The 24,201-nt window shown below is 40.0% G+C and overlaps 1 protein-coding gene across 2 annotated transcripts in view; it reads left to right on the top strand.

Moving 5' to 3' along the window:
• The window catches only part of cntn4 (contactin 4), a 262,790-nt gene that overhangs the window by 209,438 nt on the left and 29,151 nt on the right, over positions 1-24,201 (top strand). For both annotated transcript variants that reach the window (XM_084727589.1, XM_084727582.1), the window contains exon 12: positions 18,999-19,126. In XM_084727589.1, the coding sequence (XP_084583715.1) occupies positions 18,999-19,126 (128 nt within the window). The remainder of the gene's footprint in view (positions 1-18,998; positions 19,127-24,201) is intronic.

The following is a 24,201-nucleotide window of genomic DNA, read 5'->3' as shown; positions in this document are numbered from 1 at the left end:
TATCATGTTTAAATGTCACTTCACATTTTTTCTCATCAGATCTCTAATTTCCTCATTTGCCTCTAATTGAACATCTGCTTGTGAAGTGGAGTTCTGACTCTCCGTGGAGGTTAGCAGTGTGCCAGGCCTGAATACTGAAAGCTTATGTGCCCGGAAAGACTTATTTCATTACTTTGCCTTGAGGAAAGGTTTACTACCTGACAAGGCTGCCGCGGACAGCTGACTGGTGCTTTTCATTTTGTCTTTCCCGACACCTCTCCGCCCTGGCCGTAGCTTTTAAAGAAGAAAAAAAAAGCCACTTGAAGGAGTGCGGTCCCCCCCCGCCTCCTCGCTTGAGAATGGGAGCAAGCTGAGGATTAGTGCCTTGCTGATCCTGGCAGCTGCAGACAACGCCGATACTGTTCAGAGGTGCCTGCTAGCAAACACATCCGCATAGCAGATTAAATGTTTTATTTATCCAAACATGTCTCAGAGTTAGAGCTGCTCAGGAGGTGGAAATAATCTCATTGGCTGGTTTGAATCTCAGTGGGCAGAGCCAAAGTCCATATCTTTTGGAAGGAAGGTCAGGAAAACAGATATATTGATTAGTGATAAAGTAATAATTTATTATGGCACAGGATTCATGATGTTGGAAGGCCAGCTTATATAGAAAGCTATAGGAAAACTACTGCAGACAATGATGGCTTGAATATGTTTTAGTAACAGTAAGAAGCAGGACTGCATGGCTTCATAATCCTAGCTTTTCTTCTGCCTTGTTTTTCTCATGTTGCGTGTCCAACCCTTGGTCACTGGCTTCCCGAGTCACTTCCCTGTAGATAATTATGAATCACTAGCTTGATATATTTGTGGCTCTAAGCAGGGGGGACTGTACCATGTGTTTGACATGCTGTGATCATCAGATAAATTTGGTTTAGATGAACAAGTAATCCGTGATCTTCACATTGCTCACTGTGGTCCTGCAAGGGTGGATTACAGGCATTTGCCTGAATTAGAGATGTCATTTCTAGTAGGTTACACAAGAGGAGATTGTCAAGTCTGTGAAGTGAAAAATATTGCGTAAGTTATTATATTAGCTATCAAAGGTTACATAGAGATCCCACAGAAAAGACGAAATATGTGTGATTTGGTTACACGGATGTCCAGAGATACAGTAATCTGGGTGGATTTCACTGTTTTTCACACTTCTCCAGAGTCAGAAACTAATAAATGCCTTTGGAAAGACCTTTTCTGTCTGAAGTTATGTCAGACAGCAATATTAGGCTATCTTGGCTCAAATGTTGAGAATCTATGGGATCAAATGACATAATCATGATCCAGTTCATCCAGGAATTTAACTGAGTAAACTGAAGTCCTTGTGTTTGCCTTTGGAAACTAAAAAGAGCAGAAGTGTAAGGAATAGTTTAAACAGGTGCAAATATTAGTATGTCCAGTTAACAAGTGCTGAACCTAAATTGAATCACTCTCAAGGCCAAGGAACATTTCATGCTACAGTATTTTGTGAGGATACAGGTGGACCTGTGTTTAAAAAAGGCCTGACAATAGCAGTTTCCTAACTGATTTCCTCAAATACAATGACTAACTAGCTCTGCATTGCAATATATTTGTAAGAGTAATGCTGTTTCCTCATTTTTACATCTTCTACATGGATCATAAGCTGGTGAGGATGTGGACTTTTTGCCTGGGACCTGTTAGCTTTAGCATCAGTCTTTTAGAACCATAGGGTTTCTTGTAACCATCAGGTCCATGTTTAAGACCAATTTTCATGGTTTTTGTCATCTTGAAACACTGAAAGGTCAATATAGAGCTAACAAGCTAAATTAGCTAGTAGCCAGCAAAAGCACTTCAGATGGTAAATTATGCAAGAGCTGAAAGCTTAACAGACTTAACCAAGGAGATCAGACATTTGCTAATGGTCAGTAGATCAGTCTGTCCTCACCAGAAAGATGACTGCACATTGTATGTTGCCTGTGCAAACAGCTTATTATGAACCATATTTATGTTTGGGTGCCGACCTCTAATGGGCATAATAATTATGACAGGAGCAAAAGAGGAAGTCAGGTGACGTACACAGCGACAACGGGCAAAGTGTGGTTAGGGAGGAGGTTAGGGTGGATGAAGGGGTCGAACACATCCAAGCTTTTAAAAACCACAACCTCATCCTAAACCTATCCAAAGATATTTTTGCGCAAACTTAACCAAACAGTGACAACGTTAACCATATAATGTTGAGGGTCCAGTACGCCTGACGCTGGTACTCCACAACGGTTGTATATGTCATTTTATGAACAGTTATATATAGTTTTTTGCGGGGTTTTGAGACATCGGCAAACAACTAGTCTGACTCACTGGATGTAGACAGTGGGTAAAAGTTTGCCATCAGGCGCCAGTTTCAGGTGACATAGGCTGTATTTGCTAAGTCCCCATCCCTAAGGGAAACAACAGCAACCTCTGAGCTAGCAACCTACATGCTGAAAATGGCAAGTTAGCACCTGGTTGATAATGGCATGAACATAAACAAGCTAACAGCTGTTACCTTTTCTGTTAGTGGGATTCAGACATTTTTATGTGAGGTTTCCCTTCCCACATGAAAATGTTCCACCAGACAATTTCCCCTCACTATTTCCACTGCTGCTTCCTGGGCTCAGTGTCACACAAGATGACTGTGATTGGTATAAAGTGTTTTTTCTTCTATAGCACAATGATGTGTGGAGACCCTGAGTCCTTTCTTGGCTACAGATTTCCTCTTAAAATACATTACAGTTATACGTTTTCAAATTGTCTAAAAGGGTGTGTGAATTGGTCATCCTGTTCAATATTTTTAGATCAAAAGCTGCCGAAAGGGTCTTGAAAAGTTGCTAAAAGTAGCGAGAAAGCCGCCGGGTTGTCAGCAGCATTCTAAACTTAGCCAGAAAAATGATGGGTCTTTGACTCTGCCCACCGAGGTTTTACTGAACCGCTGAGGATTGTTGACTATATAATGTATGACTACAGCTCTACTGTCTCCACATGCACAGTATAAGAAGAGAGAACCAGCACGGGGAGACAGAGAGAGAGAGCAGGCTTTGAGATATTAATAGCTTAACTGAAATTTTAAACTTGACAATTGAACATGCATCTGATGAATGTTGGAGGACACGTCCCTGATGGACAGACTGGACATCAGCCTTTGCCTGTCACTCGCGATTAAAGGCATTAATTGATTTTGTTGTATTTAGAGACCATTAAAATGATCAGTTGATCAATTTCCCTGCCAGCAATATGCCTCCTACATCCAACTGCATTACTCACAGAGTATATCCTTTAAATCTTTAAGGCTTCAGATCATGTAAGGCTGTAAATCTTCAATCATTTATTAGTCCAGCCGTATATTTGCTATATTAGCAGTTTTTTCCTTTTCTGGAGAAGGAGGGGGAGGGGATTGTAAAACATGCTTCTGTGAAGAATCCGGTGCTGACTGACTAAACTCAAATAAATCTCAGACCAGAGATAAAGTGAATTCTGAGATGTTTTCTGAGATTAGGTCAGAACCCTCTTTACCCGTCTGCATCCCATGTACTGCTCGCCGGGATTATTTTTATCTGGAAGACTGTGGCTGATATCATTTTTCAAAGTGAGAATCCGCCAGCGCAGCATGAGTAATCCATCTTGGTTCCTCTGACAATTTCCTGTGGAACATGTGTGTGCTCTTTATTCCTGGAGGGATACCTCAGCACACAAGAAGAGATGAATATCTCTGGAAGGGGAAGAGACCAGGAGAGCAATTTGTGATTAAAGGAATCCTCTGGAAGTACGTACACAAACCTCTCCGCGGCCCAGGCCGATAAACTCCCCGCTCCTCGCAACGCAATTACCAACACAATCACATCATGCTCCACTGCGGGAATTAAGATGTTCTCACTCAGCCTGCTTCATTAGGACACCTTCCTATAAAAAATGCACACTTTTACACAACATTTATTCTGAGAGGGTTCATTTGCAAGGAGGTCCTTAGACATTAGATTGTGTGTGTGAAAGAGGGAGGGAGTTAGTGAGAAAAAGAGTTTTTTTTAATTGTGATTTTTTTTTAATTATAGGCATTGATAACAAGTAAACAACACTGTCATGCCTGGGGACATTACCGTATGTGATCCTGAGTGTTTGTTTCCTTTTATTGTCAAAGTGAGACCAGATATCAAATGTGTTGTTGTACATTTAATTATCTCAGTATTAGGAAAATTGAAGCTTAACTTTTCGTGTTATTTAAAAAATTAAATCTAGTAACTAATTCCTGGAGTGGAACATCCAATATTCAAATGCTCTGTGGTTCTCAAATAGTGGTCCGGGGATATGGACGCTGAAGGGTCTGTCTGTTTTGTTTTTTTTTTTTGTTTTTTTTTTTTTTAAATTTTGCTTATTTATATTTATTTTATGTTTTTTATGTATAGTATTTTTATGTGTACACTATAAATAAAATACACACTCTTGATGCACTATAAAAATAAACACTTTTAACTTAATTTTTTTTTTTTTTTTGAGGTGTTATTGTCATTATTGTAAAAGCAAATTATGACTTATCTTAAAGTCTTTATCATGTTTCTTTAGAAACTTTATTTAATGACTTGATTAAATTAAGATTTTAAGTTAGAAGAACTCATGTTTATAAGTTTTGAAGTCTTCTGAAAATAAATACTATATATTTTAGGTTTGATTTACTTGAATAAATAAAACATATATATGTACATGTATGATTTTTAAAATGTGTGTATATGTATGTTATGAGTATTTTGTTTTGATGTGGTGCAAATATCTTAGTATATGTCTTATATCTTTCTAATACATTCATCTTGTATTGTTCTTTCACATACCTAAGTAGAAGTGTAAAAAAAAGGGCTTCCTCAAATTATTCCAAGGAACATACATGAGGGGTTCCCCGGTACATTTTCTATCTTGTAAGCAGTTCTTGGCTGAGAGAATAAATGTGAACCTCTGGTCTAACAAACCGTTATACTGTTAGTAATTCATCCTAGCTGTTGAGGCGATGGGGAGGAATATTCCATTTCCCTGCTTACCTTATGGTAACACACTTTTGCAGTGGCTGTAGTGTGCATTTCATAAAGTAAGAGATTAATACTTGTGTCACAGCCCTGCACCCCTGTCCCCTGGCCGTGTTCTTATAAAGCAACAATATTGCCAAAGAAGCTTTAATGCTAGCCGGTGCCCTGGAGACAAGTGTCAATACACAGCAAACCAAAAGGGAAGTCATTTCAAGTATTGCCTGCAACTTACTCCACTGTTAATGTAGCTGAATGGAAAAATAAAACAGCACATAAGCCTGCTTCCAGTTGCAGAGCATGCCTTTGTTAAGACCTGGAGAATGAGTGCTTATTTTGTGTCAGTCATTCTTAATCATTGGCTCTGTCTTAAAGCGAGAGCTCCCTGCAGCAGTGGTCGCAAAGGCTCTTGTTATATTGTTGTTGAGCCTTGATTGACGTCTCCAAAAGATGCTTGTCAGATGGGCATTTTCTAGCCGATTGATGGTAATTGTCTGCAAGGTACAGTGCTTTTGTACAGCTCAAAGACTGCTAGGGTAAACTGTAATCGAGCTCCCTAATAACTTTCAACACTGAGGGAGTGATTTGTGCCCCTTTATTTGGCTACCAGGCATTTTTCATCATGTGATCAGGCTGAGCACTGATTCACTGGCATATTTAAAGCATTTTTTTTTTTTTTTTTACCTGTACTTTTTTTTCTCCATCCTCCTAACTGTCATCTTGCTCACAGCTCTCCACACCTGTCCTGTAACATTATAAATACTCCAAATATTAAACCCCAGAGCATCTGAAGCATGTTAGATTTGACATATCCGTTGCTCAGCCCGTAATAAGACACTAGTTACGTGTAAGAGAACATTATCTGGTCATACAGTGTCTCATACAGTTTTGTGGTACTGTAGTCATTTATTTAGCTCCACTTTTGGACCTTTCGTCTGTATGCAAAGTTGTGGAAACGAAACAATGACAGTTAATAGGTCAAGGCTAATTTTAAAATTAAAGAGTGTCATGACATACTTTTTATATTTTTGGGGTCAGGTTTGTTTAAGTATTCAGTGACCCTTCTCATGTATTAAAGAGATCCAGGTAACCAACACAGCCGGCAGGTCTAAACCAAAATGATATAATCCATGAGGGTCCGCATGACATACATTTCGTCATCAGGGGTTGCAGGTGTAGGCTTTGAGCAGACATCCAAGTACTTCCAATTTGTTGTGTTGGCACAGACTTGACCATGCCGTGTCCACAAGGCCGCTGTGCTTCAACAAGCAATAAAATACCATCTGCATTTGTGTGGAACACATCCTCCAAGTGAACTCTAGAAAATAGTGTAGACTGAGCTACTAAGCCTCTTTGGTGTCAATAGCAGTTCATGTATGAGTTCACTTTGGAGTTCAGGCCTTTACCATAAGACAGCTGTCTAGATTTACTCAGTGTGCTGCATGCTAAGTCAAAAATTAGAGCTAAGGCTAACTAAGACTAATAGGAATGTCATTCCCCTTTAGAGGTTTTTACCTATAGTAACACTCAAAAGTCAAGATATCACCAGAGTTAGTACAATTTTTTGTGGGGAGACCATGAATGCCTTGATCAAATTTCACCCAGAATTCATCCATCAGTTGTCGGAACATTTAGCTCAAAACCACAACTTTCTAGTTATTGATGGTCCAAGAGAAGTATTGGCTTAGGAGAGAGGTCCGGGTTGAGTGTGGCCAGAGGTGAGGGCAGGCTCACACCAGTCTTGTTTAGTCTGGTTGAACCAAACCCTGAAGCGTTTACTTCCTTGGTACAGTTCCTTTGGGTTGGTGTAAACGCTGGACTCAAACTCTGGTGCGAACCAAACAACGTCTTTCTGGCCCACATCAAAGGAGAGGTCACTGGAGCGATTCATTTCTGGTGTAAACACCATTTGAACCAATCATAGAAATGTACCATTGTATGTGTCCTTTCATTGGTTAAAAAATGTTTAGTTTAGTTTAGTAACATGTTTGCTACCAAAATGTGGACTGACTGGGGACAAACCTGGAAAATCCATCTTTAAGTGAACATACTCTAAGTAGCAGACTTATCTTTGTCTACTATGTCTATTGTTTTTGTAAGCGGTTTGGTTTCGCTGACTCTTTCTTGGCCGTTAAATTTAGTTTGGTATAACTTTACATTTAAAATTGCCTTAGCATTAATCAGCTCCCAAACTTGGAATGACACAACATTTTTTCTAGGGACAAAGGCAATTGACTTGGGGCTTCCATTGTAGCTAGCAGATATCCCCATAACTAATATCCCAGCCAAGACTTTCTCTTCCATGCGTCATCATTTATGGTCTGATTAGGAACTTTTTGTCTGTGTTTTAGGTGCAGACAACAACAGCTAATCTGCATATTCAGTCATTCTTCATAACCACATATCCTTGAAGAGTCACAGGGGGCTGAATTGTCATCAAACGATAGCTGATGGGTTCCGAGATTATATTTCACCCAATTTGTTCCACCTCCTTTGCTCTCTGTGATTGGTCAATACTACTCACGCAACAAACAGACTACGATCAGAAACCAAAAGGTTTCTGATAGCAAAGTCTTGTCCCCTGCCTCCAGATTCTGCATTCATCCATATGCAAATATCTGTTAACAGAGATTAATCATCTCCTATCATAGAGCCATGTGGTGATGCTCTGATCATTTGCTGCAGCTCATGATCCATGTGACAAGGTGAGAGTCATTGGTACAGGTCTGAGTACAGCCAAAATCAATATCAATTACACCTATATCGGAGACTTGTCAAAACTAAATGCCCAGGTGTCCCTGTCTCACCAACACGAGCCAAACGCTTTGTTGATGGAAAGAACAAAGGAAAAAAAAAGACAATCAGGAGCGTAGCTGCTTTGTAGTCTCTAATTGACCGTTAACCTTGATGCTGACAACTTCACAAGAAAAGAGAACGCACATTTGTTTAGTCATGATGCCGCATAAAGCAGACATCTGAGAAGTTGTACCACGGTTGCACGGCGCTCGGCAGGTCTTAGCGTCCTGGGTGTACGCCGCACAGCTGGGCTTGATTTATGCCGCTGACAAGGCCGTTTCTCTCCAGCACGGCACACTGTGGGGAACCGTAGGAGAGACAGCCTTTCAATTTATCTCAGACGGCCCCTCCCCCCTCCCACACACATACACACTTCAGGGTTTTTAAAGCAGTCAAGAGCATAGATCAACACCTGAAGTTGGGTCCCACCCCTTGTCCCCCGGCTCAGAGGATATGGTGACCTCGCCTCTTTTTCCGCACACTCGCCGCATTTCAGCCCCCTTCGCCTCCAGCGCTGTTAGCAACACTGACGTTTTGATACAATTATGATTAGAAACATCACCCGCAGGTAGGTCGATGATGGTCAATGCGGGTCGGAAATAGTAACACCTCAACCTTATCTGTGAGCTTACTGCGCCTGGCAAACACAATATCAAACACATCCCCTGCAGTACTTTTTTTTCCACGCTTACTTTTTTCCATTTAGTCAGACTGGGGTATTTGGAAGTGAATGGTTGCTGCGATGGTGAGTTGAGCGGGCTGTGTGTGCACTGAGGCAGTAATCTCTGTGTATAGAAGGCCTGAGCTGAGACTAATTATATGGTGAAATCACCGTAAGCTTGTGACGATCTCTCTTCCTGTGGTCTCATGGCTGAGTAATTCCACTGATAGAATCTTAACCCCTATTTTCACAAGCCTGTTTTATTTACCCTGTTAATTAAGTAGAGACGGATACAGGCCTCCACCCCGCAGTCATGCCACCAATCAGCCGTGGCATCTCGGAGTCACTAAGTATTCATGAGCGGTCCTGTTTGAAACTCTCAAATCAGAATCTAATCTATGATTAGGCGTATTGTTTGTATGTTGAATTTTTATGAGAGCTCTCCCATTCTTCGACGGCATTAGCCAGTCAGTGTGCTTATGTCGAAAGCGAGCTAACATGATTTTACTATTTGAGCACAAGGTTCCCGCTGTTGCCATTAGAAACGCAGGCCGGCACTTAGTTCAAAGCCGCCGCTCTTGACGCACAATTTTCTTGCCTTTTTCCCGCGACTCATTATTTGGATTGTGACAGTTTCCTCTCACAATGTAGAATTTATCAAACAGATCAAAGACGAAATATGTCTGAATGAAACATCAAAACAAGGCTTTCAAGTGCCTTTTTTGATTGCGAGGGAGCTTACAAAAAGCCAACGTCTGCATCTGTTAACAGCGTCTCAAAGAGAATGTAAGGAAATAACACAAACAGGCTTTTACTTTGGACGGCGCGGGCTCTTTTCCCGCGATTTCCACTTCACAGTGCCCATGATGGCTGCTCCGTGACTGATGTTATTTGTCTCTTTCATCTTGTCACAGAGCAGGGGAGGATCAACACTGTACACCCCCTGTCCTCGGGAGGCTTGATCTCGCCCAAAATCCACACACCTGTGTTTTTTGCGGAGGGGGATTACACGAGTGCATTTGGCCACCTTGCCTTTTTCGAAAATAATCGTCGCCTTTTAGGAGAATTATTGCTGTGTCCATTAAACCTGTGCGAGGCGAGGGATGAAAGGAGTGGCACTTGTGTTCATCTCACGTGTGAATTATTGATACCTGCCCCTCTGCTGGCTTCTCCCAGGATGGAGGTGGGAAATGTCTCCTCACATAATGGGCCCATCGCACAGACATGTTGTCTGGGCCACAGCAGAGAAAGAGGGAAGGCAGGAGCAAAACTGAAACGTGTTAATAGTAAAGCCTCCATCTCTTATTCACCACTGCTGCGCCTCGCTCGACTTCTACTGTATTTGACCTCATCTGCCTCATCTCTTCCATTAGTTTCAGACTAAAACGCAGGGCACTTGTGCAGACAGCCAGTCTGCTCCTCTCTCTGTTATATCAGTGAAAGCAAAGTGCCTCCCCAGTTGCTTCAAAAAAAGGTAGACGGTGCGGTGGATGGCTGAGAACAGTCTCGGCTCCGCAGGAGGGCTACTGAGGATTTAACTCTCTATAAGAGCCATTGTGCCCACATGCGGCACCACTTGTTCGCTCTTCGCAGAGCCTCCTCTTACAAGATGCATGGTGCACATGGTCACATGATAGCTGTTTTGTCCCTGAGGATAAGGGGATTGTGGATACACAGAGCCCGGTGCACAAATGCAGGTATTTAGTTATGTTGAGATATCGCTGTGAGCCGTGTGCTGGTTAACCTGAAGTGGGTCATAGCTTGTTCTAGTTGAGATAATGTTTCTCTCTTTATTTCACCCTGAATGATAGCAAGAAGGCCACCAGTTAATGGGATAGTTTGAATTATTTGAAGTGGGGTTGTATGAGGTACTTATCAAAGTGTATTACCTACAGTAGATGGCAGTGAACACACCCCAGTTTGGAAAAGTAGCGAGAGTAGAGGTGTAGGAGGCTAAGCAATGTTCTGCTGTGGACAGGGTCAGCAGCAAAACATGTTTTAGCCACCTGAAAAAAGATGTCATTCAAGCAGCAGAATTCTTCAGTATAGTTAGCTTGATGCAGCATATCTATAAACCACCTCAGTGTTAATCATCTTCCGATCTCAGTGCTCATCGGCTATCTCTTGGGGAAACAGCCCGTGTCTCAGGGATTGTGGTGTAGCCAGTGCCTATCCTGGGTAAGGCCTCTCCTCCATACGTCTGTCATTGTTTAAAGTCAGATTAGCAACTTTTTGTTTTTGTTTTTTAGGTCCAGACAACATTGCAGATAATCTTTATAAACAGATATCTGCATATGAATACAGATATATTTTTAAAAAGCTAATAAAACGCTAAATCTTCAGCAAAAAATCAATATCAGTTTAAGTTTATGCTATATGTAGAATATTTCCACCGCTTTACCTTGCCGTCAGACCACCTTTTCCAACATGAAACCTGTTATCTGTTATACAAGCCAAATATCTCTCTGTCCAAGCCAGCCAGATTCCTTTGGCAAATACTGAAAACTGAAACTGTGTCTTTCAGTTAGTTTGTTTGTGTGTGACTCTGGTGTTTTAAACGGTTAGTTTGGATTCACTAAAGTGACACAATAACACAAACAAGGCAGCGGCAGACCAGCAACTCCTGTGTTCTGCAGGGTAAAATTATTGTTTTTTCCAATGGAGTCCGGTGGTTTTGGAGACAGCGATATTTGGCTTATGTAAGAGTGATCTGAGGGCAAGGTAAAACCGTGAAAATATTCTGAGATTAGCATACACTTAAACTGATATTGATTTTTTTTTTGGTGGCTAAAATTCTTAGGTTCCTGCAGTCATACTCCTGCTGCTTCTCCAAACTGTGCAAGCCGACTGTTCCTGATTGTTCTACTGTATGGACATACACCGACCATGGTTAAGTACCTCATACAACTACACTTCAAATAATCAAAACTATCCCTTTAAAGAATTGTTATTACACAAACCTTTCTTAGGGGGGGATTCCTATATTGTGGCTTGGTGGAAAGGTTCTGAAGGAATGTTCTTCCAATAATGCTAATATAAGACGTGCTCTTAATTCTATTCAAAGTGAGTAACCCAGCTCTTTTAATTGGTGGAAAATGATGTTTCCTTACATTTGCAGGAATGTTTGGACTGAATTTAATAGATTTTTGGCCCCCATTAAAGTTAAAGGAAATCATTTTAAAATTTAGCACAGATATCATCATGCTAAAATTTCATTCCCATTTTTAGACCCACTTTATGTTCCTTCTGCAAAAAAGATATTGAGTCCTTTTCTCATTTATTTTTTGTCTGTAGGCTTATTAATCTGAGAGACTCATATGCTTTGGGTCCCTATTATAGAAAGTCTATGATGTTGAAAACTAGATAAAATTGTTGTGTCTTTTTGGTGCAGCACATTCACAAGGCCAGATTTCTTCAGCTTCTTATGAACAAAAAATGATTTGTGTTGAACCTAGAAAATTCTATGAAACTGTCTGTAGAGTATTTAAAAAGAAAAAAACTTCAAAGCAGGACTGAAAATTGTAAGTGCTTTCCTTAACTGATTATTGGTAACATTACAATCAATTGATTACTCGCATAACATAAACATTTTGCTCATACCAAACAATACCAGATGTATTGTTTTCCTCCTTGATCAAAGCTTTATTTCCACAGCAACATGGTGCATATTCTCTGACAGCATTACATAGGCCATGAACCATGTAAACACAAAAATGCCTACACATTAAACACAGAGCACTCATAAAATAGTATTTCAGATCAAATTCTTAACAATCATCTGGAAACATCATAATATGGAGACCTTCACTAGTCACAAACACAACATGGACCTCTTTGAGATGTTCGATTAAGAGTACAGGGTCCTTTCCACTGTCTACAACACCCTCCAGCTGGATAATACAGAGATAAAACTGCACTTCAGAAAGAAGCTCACAGCAGAGAGGAGAGAGAAAATGTCCCTGAGTCAAGAAATTGACAAACTGAAGAAAGAGCTTCAGAGAGTTAACGTCATGAGCAGCGACAAGGTGACCAGTGTGGAGGTGGTCTCCTCCTCAGCCTTGGAGGCACCTTGCCACAACCTGGAGGTCATGCACTCAACTGAATACCAGATGCTTGCAGCTCAGCTCACACTGGAGAAAATGAAGCAAGAGCAAAACATGGCAGAGCCCAACCATCAGCTCCAGGTAGAGAGGGACTTGAGGGCAAAGGCTGAGGCCAAAGCAGATGAAGCTGTTTACACTGTGGATGAACTCATGCAGCAACTGGAGACGAAGCACAAAATCTCAGATGATCCCTCGGTTACAGCAAAAATGCTCGATGATGAGGAGAAAACAAAGGTGAAGGACCTGCACCTATAAATTCAGGAGCATAATAAGATCCTTCAGAGGGAAAGAGAATTAAGGGCCCAAGCAGAGGCTGACAAATTTGAGGCGATCAAGGCTGCAGAGGTACTTTGCAAAGAAGCAGAGAAGACAAAGAGTCACTATGATAATGCAACCAACAGATACAAGGGACAGAGGAAGAAAAAGGATGTTCTCCAACAGGAAATTGTGCAGCTGCTCCAGAAGCAGAATGACCTAAGAGACCAAATGGAAATGGACAGTCGAATGGACTTTGAGGTTCTGGACGCTCTTTACCAAGAATTGGGAGAGTTGAAAAGGGTATCTTAGGACTATTCAGCCAAAGGGCAAACTCTTGCCACCAAGCTGGAAATGAAAGAAAATGATCAGAAAAGTCACCACACGAGATATTGTGTCTCGATAAAAAGCTTGAGAAAAATATGACAAACATGAAGCCACCGAAGTTGTGAAGACACTTTGCCAAAAAATGGAGTAATCCTTAGTGTGCTCAAGGTCTCAAGATGGTAGAGCAGAGGCTGACAAATTTGAGATGGTCAACATGGTGGCACTATACACAAAACCAGAATAAGTGCTCTGATAATGCCCTGCAGACACCTGGCACAATGGAGAAGAGCACTGAGGATGAGTCCAACACGTAAATAGCAGAGAAAAAAAGGTGGACTTCAATAGGAAATTGTTGAACTGCTAAAGAAACAGCACAACCTAAGGGACCGGGATGAGACAGACAGTCAGAGTGAATTGGAGAGCTGTGAAGCCATTTGCCAAGAACTGCAGTGTTGAGGAGGGTCATTGAGGACCATTCAGTTAAACAACCAACCAAACAAGCAAACTAACAGAGAAACAGGCAAGCAGGCAAACAAACAAACAAGCAAACAGGCAACCCAATAAACAAACAAGTAACCAAGCAAATGAATAAGCAACCAAACAAACAAACGAATAAACAAATTAACAAGCAACCAACCATGTAAGCAAGCAACCAATCAAACAACCAACTAATTACCCACTCAGGCTAGCCACATCATCATCATATTTTTTTTAAAGAAAAAATCTGAAATCTTTGAAAACTAACAAACAATCAAAAAAGACAATATAGAGTAAATGTTTATATTTGATCAAAAGTTATTGTTAAATGTTATTAAATTGCTCATTGTATGCATTTTTCTGCTATGTAAAGGCTTTTTCATAATCTTAAAATCCAAAAAATATGTAATAGAACCATTTGGAACATCCCTGATGATATTAAGTATGATGTCTATCATAAGTTCTGTTATGGTAACCAAATTGTTTTGTCTTTTATCTTCTGAATGTCCTTACGAGGCATCCCTATCCTGAATATGTCTTTGTTAGTGCAAAGAAAACAACAGAAAATACCATGATAGGTATTTATTTCAGCAACTAACGGTTTTAATTATTTGTTTCAGTCACATAGTGTTAGTGTTGTATCATTGCATGAAAGTGGCTCACCCCAAAATGGCTCCTACTCCAGCCATAAAAAATATTTTTCAAAACTTCCAAATCCAATTCCAAGTTCTTCTGCATAAAGTCATGAATGTGCACCAAAGAAAATAAGGCTGGATGGATCCAGTAGCATGCAAGATTAGCTGCGGACAAGCTCCAGGTCTGTTGATCAAGAACACACACACACACAGGCCATCACATGATTCCCTCCAGATTTACAAATGGTGGAGACGATAAAAGTTGCATCAGTTTCAGGATTAAGATGATTAAAACATCGGCTCATTGACAATGATAGAAGAAGTATAAACCTGTTGATAAACAGAGACCATCACAGTCGATGACTGAACAGTACATTTAATTTAGAAGATAAATTCATTTTTTAACTGAGACTGATCAGAACAAGCCATCACCAACTGTCATATCAACATTGTTTTAAAACACAACTTCTCCCTACATATGTACATGAGTATTGCATTTATTTTTGACGTATTTTTGATGTAAATGATACACAGGACGTCGATAACTAAGAAGAGCTGATCCAACATTTCTTACTCTCAGCATTCCAGAGTTCTAACAGATACATATGTAGTAAAAACTTAATATAATGCAGAACTATTACCTTTAGTTCTCCATTTTCTTTCACCAGACACACTTTGCTGTATATACGGAGCTCCAGCATTGCAATGTAATTAATGTATAGTAGCTGTTTTAATTATGCTTACTCTGCTCGGGGCTATGGTTAGTTGTAGGACTGTGGTGCCATTTAATGGGCCATTTTCTTCAAATTTATCGGCCTCCGGCTCTGATGTCGTTAACTGTGGGCCATCCCACACAGCGATATGCTCCTCATGTAACTGATGGCCATTGTTGGCTACTCTGCATTCAGCACTTTTCTCTCAGCCTGATATAAACCAAGAAGCCTCCACTCAGCAGCACCATGTGGTTTAACAAGTAGATTCTCTTACACTAACTGTCTCTGCACTTTCTTATCACCCCCGCCGCCACTTGAAAACGACCCGATGTAGACAGTGAGGCTGGGGGGAAAATATCACACTGTGTCACACTGTATCAGCCGCATTTCGCAAGTACATCCAGTTTAACGCATCACTGGTGCAAACAAGAAAACACCCTGCTCACATAAAAGCAGTGAAGGCTGATGAACTGCTCCCTGTGTCATGTGTCATTTAGACTTCTGCCGTGGCTATTAAGCTCCTCTCTGTTTCGGCTCAGACTGCAGCATCAATTATCTTTGACTGTCAAATGGCTGTTTTGAATCAATCAAAAGCAGTAGAGGAATGCGTTAAAGCTGATTTAAGGGAGTGACATCAGTGTAGGCAGCTAGTGTGCTGACACACAGGCTCTGTTGCTTTGAATTTCAGTCCTGTTGAGCTGTTAATTAATGCAGTCATGTTAGTATTTTAATAAAGGAGGAAGATATTGCTTTAATTAGTGCTTTACAGTTAAAGCAGTAGATATAGAGGGTAAAAGGAATAGCCAAGAACCTGTCAGATGAAAGGGTTTAAATCTTACTTTTCTGAAATATTGAAGCAGCTATCATCAATAGTTTCACATTAACTGTGGATCCCATGACTGCTTGAATTATCATGTGACTCTGTAGTTCTATTAGGCTTTATGACATCTATCAACTTGATGTTTTTGTTTTTGGCTCAGATAATTCACTTTTTAGGTTTACTGTCATTAAGCTCATGGTGCAGTTTTCTCTTAGCTACAGACCCAAATACATGATCAGCAGTAAAAAAAAACTCTGCGCTGGCTGTCCCATTGTTTTCCTATGGAAAGAGTGGTGGCACCCGATTAAGCGGCACTGCTACCGACGGCGTGGCGTACCGCTCAGATCTGCCACTGACCGCTGTGCTCAAAGTTCAAATTGTTTGAACTCTGACCTCATTTGCTGCTGACCTTTCAAAGATAACAGCTGTATGTGACGACGCAGCCAGGGGAGACCGCAGATGTGTAGAAGGGGCACAAGCAGACTGACTGATGGTCGAGTCTTTAAGGGAACCCCAGACCACACATGAGAGTGATCATTTTAACGTTTCTGCAACGTCACAATGAAGGAACAACCCACAAAAAAAGTTGTGAGAGTTTCGCAAATCAAGGGTTCCCCTCCAGGCACGGCTAAAGAAAAGTGTTTCAGGGTTCCCCAAACTCTATAACACAACATTAAAAACAGACTACAGTCTCGCTCATAAACGTAATGCATGGTGAAATCTTAACAGTAATGTCAGGCTATAAGATTTGTGAATCATGTAGTTAATGAATTTAGCTAAATCAAGTGCTAAAGGTAGCTCAGCTGTTTGTATACCAGGCAGACAGGACATAGGACACAGGCCCCTTAAAGCTTAGATGTAGGCTGTTAAACAGTAGGAGTGTTTGTAACAACTAATTTCCCTGTTGAAATTTGAATTTAGACTAGAAAATACTGGAAAACTATGTCATATCGGTTTGCAAGTATGCATAACGTTAGCAGTGCTAGCACCAGCAGCCACCAGCAGGTTAACGTCCACATGCCTGTGCTGTCTGTGGTTATGCATTGTTCCAGTCAAGCAGTTATACTTCAGTTCATTCTGACGCAACCTATATACAACCTTTATTTTTACTTGGTCAAGATACTCCCAAACTGTGTTGGTCTTACAAGATTTGATCATTTTTCCTTCCCACCTCACTGGTCTAACTTCACAGCACAGAGAAAGGAAGCTGCTGCATGCTTGGGCTGCAGCCTCAGCCAGTGGTGGTTGGCTGCGTACAATTTCAGGCGCAATAATTAACTGGCATTGTACATTAATAAAATGTTAGCAATTTAACAGGCAAGTATTTCTGGCGCTGACTAGAGAGGGTAACAACGTTTAAACGGCTAGTTGACAAATCATGCACATCTGTATTAAACAGCAGGTAAAATATAAAAATACATTAATAAATGTGCAGAGTGAGCTTTTTCTTGGCCACTTGGGGGCAGTGCAGTAAGTTTACATGTACAGCAAACACAGAGCAACATTATAATTCATTTGGAATTGCAATTCTTTATAGCTCTGCTTTGGTCTCTACCAGCCTGTTCTCATTCCCAACCTGTCAAAGACATTTTGTCACCCCCCCCCCCCCCACAGATGTTCATAGTAATAGACACGCCAGGTTTTTGAGTGACTTGAATGTGAACCCATCTGTAGCTGTACGAGACACACTGAACTGTAAATATAGTGTAAGTCCACGTCTGAAGGAGGTTGTGTGGATGGATGAGTCAAAAAATCACAGGACATTCACCCAGGAGCCCAGGAGCCCAGAGTTAATGTCCTATGTGAAATCCAAAACATTATTAGAAGTTTTAAGGTTCATATTGTGCACATCGCTTGATTTTGTCAGTGACATCACAGGATGTATGTAACACAACATATGTATTGTAACCCCAAACATTTTCTTATCCCATGTACTTTTTTGCTAAACTGCAACTATTTCACAACGTTAACAATGTGATAATAAGACTTTCTGGCATGGTGCAGCTGCTGAAGGGTACCTTGTGCTTCAGTATCAGATGCCGAGGCGGTGAGAAAACAGCGTTATGTGATGACTTTGGATGAGAACTGGTTGTCTCTAGCAGCTCCTGAGAAAAACTTTTCGCTGCTAAGTGCTGCACTTTATTTTTTTTACCAGCTTTACTGTCTGTCTGTTAGCCAGTTGGTTTATCAGAGCTTTTTTTTTTTTTTGTCGAAAAGAGCCGTGTGATTGGAAACGAGGTTGATGAGAGCTGTGAGAGTGAAACATAGCAAAACAGTGAAGTTGTGGAGTGTAAATCGTAAAACGATGTGAAAGACGCTAAAGCCTTCTGTAAAGCTGTTGAAAACTGCAAAGTTGGGTGAATTTGTCACTTCATGCAACCTCTTTTACATTACAGCCATCATTTCACATTTAGTAATTTCACTTATTGTTGACATGAAAATATTGACTGTTGCAGTTTTAAGTGTTAATGCGTGTTCCTGCATATTTGTAGGATAATGCACACGTGTCTGTGTATAGAAATGATGAACTGTCAGTGAACAAAATCACCCGTGACCTTGTAGTTAATTCTTCAGTTTGCTTGAATCTCCCTTAATACAATCTGAATCTGTTTGCTCTGACTCCTCTGACTCGTAGGTGAAGAGAGCAATTTACCGGCCACACATCATTTTACCCCTCTCACAATCAGGCTGACGCCGTTTCATATTTACAGTCCGCAGACTCAGCAGAGCATTTCAGATAATTAAAATTCAGCGTGCTTTTGATGAGGTGGTCCACCCTTGATTTCCCACAGTACCTTGCTTTCAAGGGCACAATTTCCATTTTTGCTTGTTATTTAGAAAATGTCAAGTTTTGTTAGGGCCTTTTGACCTTTTTTGAAGCACTTGTGGCCATCGCATAAAGGGCATGAAGCCACTGTTGTCCTAGATATCTTGAAGTCATGTGCTGAATTAATCACCCCTGAAAATACAGTCCTATTTCTCATCGTTGTCATCTGCAAGAAGCAGAACTTAATTAGAGACACTGAGAAATGTTCTTTGCTGTGTTAGTCACTTATCTTTGCTGCTTTGTCAACCCTATGCCATATAAATTTTACAATATATGCACAGCAGCATTTGTAACTAGTCGTACAAGCTTTTGCTGCAGCAGTATTATAAATAAAAATTGCTTTTTTTACTACAGGGTCTCCATTCTGGGCAACGGTAACCTTCGGATCTGGAACGCGACCAAATCCGATGCAGGCCTCTACACCTGCGTGGCAAGAAACCAGTTTGGCGTGGCAAGCAGCACAGGAAGCGTCACTGTTAAAGGTATTTCCTTTTTCCTCTTTCCATTTCATCACTGTCTCTTCTGCGGTTCAGTCAGCGGGGACCCTGACCAATAAAGCACCGGACACCTTTTCTAAATGCATGCATGTTTTTCCACTCAGAGAACACGTAGTGTTGCTTGATATTTCATTCTGCTCCTGGAAAAAAAAACTAACCCGAAGTGTTCAATTTCATAAATAAAACATGACCAACATAGGGAGGAAGGACACCGATTTGTGAAGCCTCCAACCACTTCACTCTCCCTGTCTTTTGATAAGTCATGAGGAGCAGGGCTTTTTTTTTTCTCTGTGCTGTCATCACTGGAGAAACAGACACACCTCGGTTGCTGTGTCTGTTTGCAGAGGTGTTGAAAGCAGTCAGTTCACTGACTTGGTGCCTCCAGTACTGTCAGAGGATATGCAGTGTGAAAAAGGCCAAGTGTTTTTAGATCTTCTGGGCTGAGGGTTGCATTTCTGCACTGATATTGTGACTTATTACACTTCACAACAGAGAGAGAGAACCTTTGGTAACACTTCATTTCAAGGGTTTTGCAGAAGACTGACATAAAAGCATCATAACCATGACATGATACCTGTATGGACATGGAGGAGTCTTTATGTATGTTTATGACTCCTGTCATCAAAGGTTTATTAGCAGAATATAGGAAAAATAGAGTACAATATCCATGAGTATGTTTTGATTAACATATAATCAACTAAAAATAAGACCTTAATTTGAGCCTTTTACATTCACAGAGGGTGAGGTTGGTTGAGGGTGAGTCCGGCAGATTGAACTGTCAAGTTTCTGCAGTATCCCAGCATGGACAAATCGAACTCTGACTCTAGAGAGGTGTTTTGTTTTGTTTTTTTTCACAAGGTTTACAGTCCTCTCCTGCACCAGGGGTCAGCAGCAACTCCAGTGGCTCCCTGTGGCTTTGACACAAAAAGTACATGAATTAATAACTGTTATGTTTTCATTTTCATTTCATTTATCACTTTTGTAGACCTAAAGTGATTCTTACAATCTCCACTTGTACTTTTTTTTTTTAAATTATTTTGTGAATTAAAATGTGAGATATTCTATGCAAGGCTCTGCAACTTTTTCTCTAAATTCTGCTTGTGGCTAGTCTTGAGTCTCATTAGGCTAGACATGGTAGCAAAATCCAAAAAAGAAAAGTCTCAGAGAAAATGGAGAATTTAATATTCGCAGCTTCAAACTGATTTTTTTTTTTTTTTTTGGCGGGGGGGGCAAAACCGGCTCTTTTGAGAGTAAAGCTTCAGCTCAGCTCATAGATGAACCCACCCACAATCAAGGACACACATTTGTTCTGACTATCACTGACTCTGCTGTATCAGTGTAGAGTGCTTCTGAAGTCCACACAAGTTTTCAAGATTTCAATTACAAAACTGGGAGTGCCATGATTTCATCGCACCTGTCGGGGCTAAATCATCCTCTGGTAAACAAAAAGCTCCATAGAGAAACGCTGAATCAATAATGATCCAGAAAACTGAGTGCAAAAAACTGAAAAGGACTGAAAATCTCTTTTCTGCAACATCAGTAGCAACAATGCCAGTATTGCAATACCACTGATAGGCTGATCAATTACACCAATTACATCTGAACTCCTTAACACTGAGAAATGCAAGTTTGCAGACTGCTTCAGTGAAAAATAAACACTTCAAGATATTAACCAGCCATTAAACATCCAATGTTATGCTAAAAAAAATATCATCCACAATCGCATTGAAGGAATACGGTAGAAATGGCAAGATTTAGTGCCATTGTTGACAGAGCTGTGGATGAAATCATGCAGCATCTTTCATCCACCTGCTGTCTTGATGTTCTACCAGCAAGCTTCTTTAAAAATGTTTTCAGCTGTTTGGTGACAGTTTTACTGCAGATGGTCATTAGCTCTCTATCAACAGCTAATTTTCCTGCAGCCTTTCAAACTGCAGTCGTCAGGCCTCTCCTAAAAACAAGTTGTCTGGATGCATGTGATTGCCAGAAACAGACCAGTAACAAATGTTGTGAATAAAATAATTGAAAAAATCTTCCGGTAACAGCTAAGTAACTTTTTATTCTCACATTGTTAACTTTGAAGCTTGTTTTTAGACCAACCACAGTACTGAGACAGCTCTCATTTAGGTTGTCATTGATATCAGTTCAAAAACTGTCTGCATTCTTATTCTAATGCTGCTTTTGGCAAAAAAAAAAAAAAATAAATAAATAATTGAGCATGCAGTAATCAGAATCTTTATTTATCCATGGGGGGAAATTGGTTACGTTACAGATGCTCCGAATCAAAGATGGAAACGTGTAAAAATATGTGCCTTATTCTCCAAAATAGCAATAAACATATATAATCACAACTCTTAATTATGCATCTGAGCCTACTAACATTATGTCTGGGGTTTTCCATCCTTAGATCTCTTCTGTTGAACATTTGCATGCTACCCTTAGGCCACATGATTCAAAATAATAATATCACTTATGATAATTCTGCAGACAACACCCACATTTACCTTGATCTGTCACCAAGCAAGTAAAGTCTCATATTCTCTTTGCAAGGGCATGGAACACATAAGTTAGTGGATGTGCCTGAACTTTTTTTTTAGCTAATGTAGACAAAACTGGTGTAACTTTGTCTGCATTCTACCATCTTAAATATAGCAAAACTTGGAGGATTCCTGTCCAGGCAGGACATAGAGATGCTATGCTTTAATTTCCAGAAGTTTAGATTGCAAGAATGGGTACAAGAACAAGAATACGAACAGAAGTATAAGAAAACTGAACACATTACAGCAGCTCTCAAGTCGCTGCGCTGTAGTGTTCCAGTGTGTCAGAGATAAAGTCTAAAGCACTGCTGCTTGTCTATAAATCTCTCAATGGCTTAGGACCAAAACACATCTCTGACTGCCTTTTATCACATGAACCCTCTCAGCCTCTCAGGTCATCAAGTCGAGAGCTGTGAACTGTTCCCAGAGTGCAAACCAAACATGGACGAGCGGCATTTAGTTACTGCGCACCACCAGAGCAGCAACGCACTTTCAGAGGATATTAAACTTGCAAAAACGTTGAACTCATGAACCTTATTGTCCTTCTGTCATGTATTTAAATCTCTCATCTCAATTTTCTCATTTTCTTTAAAAAAGGTTTATATTCTTTTAATTTGCATTTGAATGTTTTTATGTTGTATTTATTTCATTTTTTTAATGTTTTGAATGCATTATGTAGAGCACTTCGAGTTGCTTTTGTGTATGAAATGCGCCTTGCTTTGCCTTCATTGAAAATGAATGTGAGCTGGGTATAAGTTGATGAGCACTGAGCGGCTTTATTCTGTGCACACTGCTGTTTCTTTTTGTCCACAGGGGATAGTGAGTGTTCTCACCTCATCTGGTTTCTGGGGGATTTGCTGACATATTCAGTGAACTATACCCTCAGTGTGACCCTCTTTTCGCAGAGGTTGCTCGGTTCATTTGTATTATTGTTATTTGCTCTCCTCTGACCTTCCTTGTTGCCTGGCTTGTGCAGATTTATAGACTTATTGATCTTCAGTATATTAGCCTTAGGGAGAAAAGTTCATGCCTCATATTTCGGAGGGTTTGGTATAGATTACATGTATATTTCAGCATATTATTGGAATCTTCACATCAAGTCAAATGCAACCACCAGTGCATTTCACTACAAGCAGCATATTCTGAGATGTTAAGGCAAAACCGCGTGGGCAAGCTTGTGCTTGGAAAATTCACTCAGAACATTGATTTACCTGGTTAAGAGAGAAAACAGTTCAGGGTAGACAAGCAGCATATCCCCATTACTCGCCTATATTGCTGCTGATGAGACCGTCGCACCTAAATCCTTCCTTCCAGTTCCACAGAATATATAACTGCTATATGTCTGTATGTATGTATGTATGCAGAGATGGTAACAAAATGAAATTACAAATATTAAAACTTAATTTAAACATTAAAATTAAAACTCTCATGTTTTAGCCATTTAGTAGCCTCAAAATGGGTCTGACCTTAAAGGACCAGTGTGTAGTATTTAGTGGCATCTTGTGGTGAGTTTGCAGATTGCAAACATGTCAGGTTCATCCTCCCCTTCCAAACATATTGAGAACCTAAAGTGGCTGCAAAACTCGCAAGAAATGTGTCTGTATCTAGACCGCGTGTCTGTTCTAGGGTTCTGTGGCAACATGGCAACAAGGTGGGCTCCACCATGGGGACCTGCACCCTCTGTAGATATAATTCTGTCGTTCAAAAGCAACAGGGAGACAACAACTATTATTTTGAGGTGATTATACATACCGAATATTATATTTCATTTCTGCCATATTCTGCCAATAAGTCACTGTAAATCTCACACACTGGACCTTTAAAGGAGCAATGGTTAAGTTTAGTTAAAACATTCAAAAAATAACTAAATTTATCAATAGAATATGAATAAGTAACAGTTACAACGTTATGTCAAAGATGTCTACATATTGTGTTGCAGAGATATCTATTTAGGTTAGCATGCTAACCAGCTAGCTTAAAACTGGGGATTAAAATGTGTCGTATTTGAGAATAAATTGACTTTTTAAATAATGTATTTTAAGCATGTCAATTATGAGAATACAAGCTCATAAAATGTTTTGTTATAAATTACATCTTATTTTGTTCCTGCACACCAAAACATAAATTACAAAATACTCAAAACTAATTTAATATGCATTTTAAATATCCTTAATTGAAATACTGCCCACCTCTGGTGTGTTTTTCATCTCTCTGAAGTTAAATCAATTTTCTTTCTCGAAAACAGAGCTTCTCCTTCTTCATCTTCTTCTTCTGTAATTTTTTTTTTTTTTTTGAATGTTCAGTCCATTTAATTATCTTTCTTGCACAAGTTAGCAATCTGTAAAATCATTTGAAATGCACTGTCAGTGAACAAAAATATCAGTTGGAATTTCTTTTTCTCAAATTTTCCAAGCAGTTCCAACAGAAATGTGAATACATTTTTAATTTTGTTTGAATAATTTGAAAATAACATTGATTAATCTCAATATATCAGCAAGAGGGATGTCCTGTACTACACCTATA

The sequence above is a fragment of the Lutjanus erythropterus genome, chromosome 2 (assembly GCF_056507025.1).
Source record: "Lutjanus erythropterus isolate fLutEry1 chromosome 2, fLutEry1.hap2, whole genome shotgun sequence".
In the NCBI taxonomy this organism is placed as follows: domain Eukaryota; kingdom Metazoa; phylum Chordata; class Actinopteri; order Lutjaniformes; family Lutjanidae; genus Lutjanus; species Lutjanus erythropterus.
The sequence above is the reverse complement of the archived record's forward strand: the minus strand, read 5'-3'. Positions and strand labels throughout refer to the sequence as shown.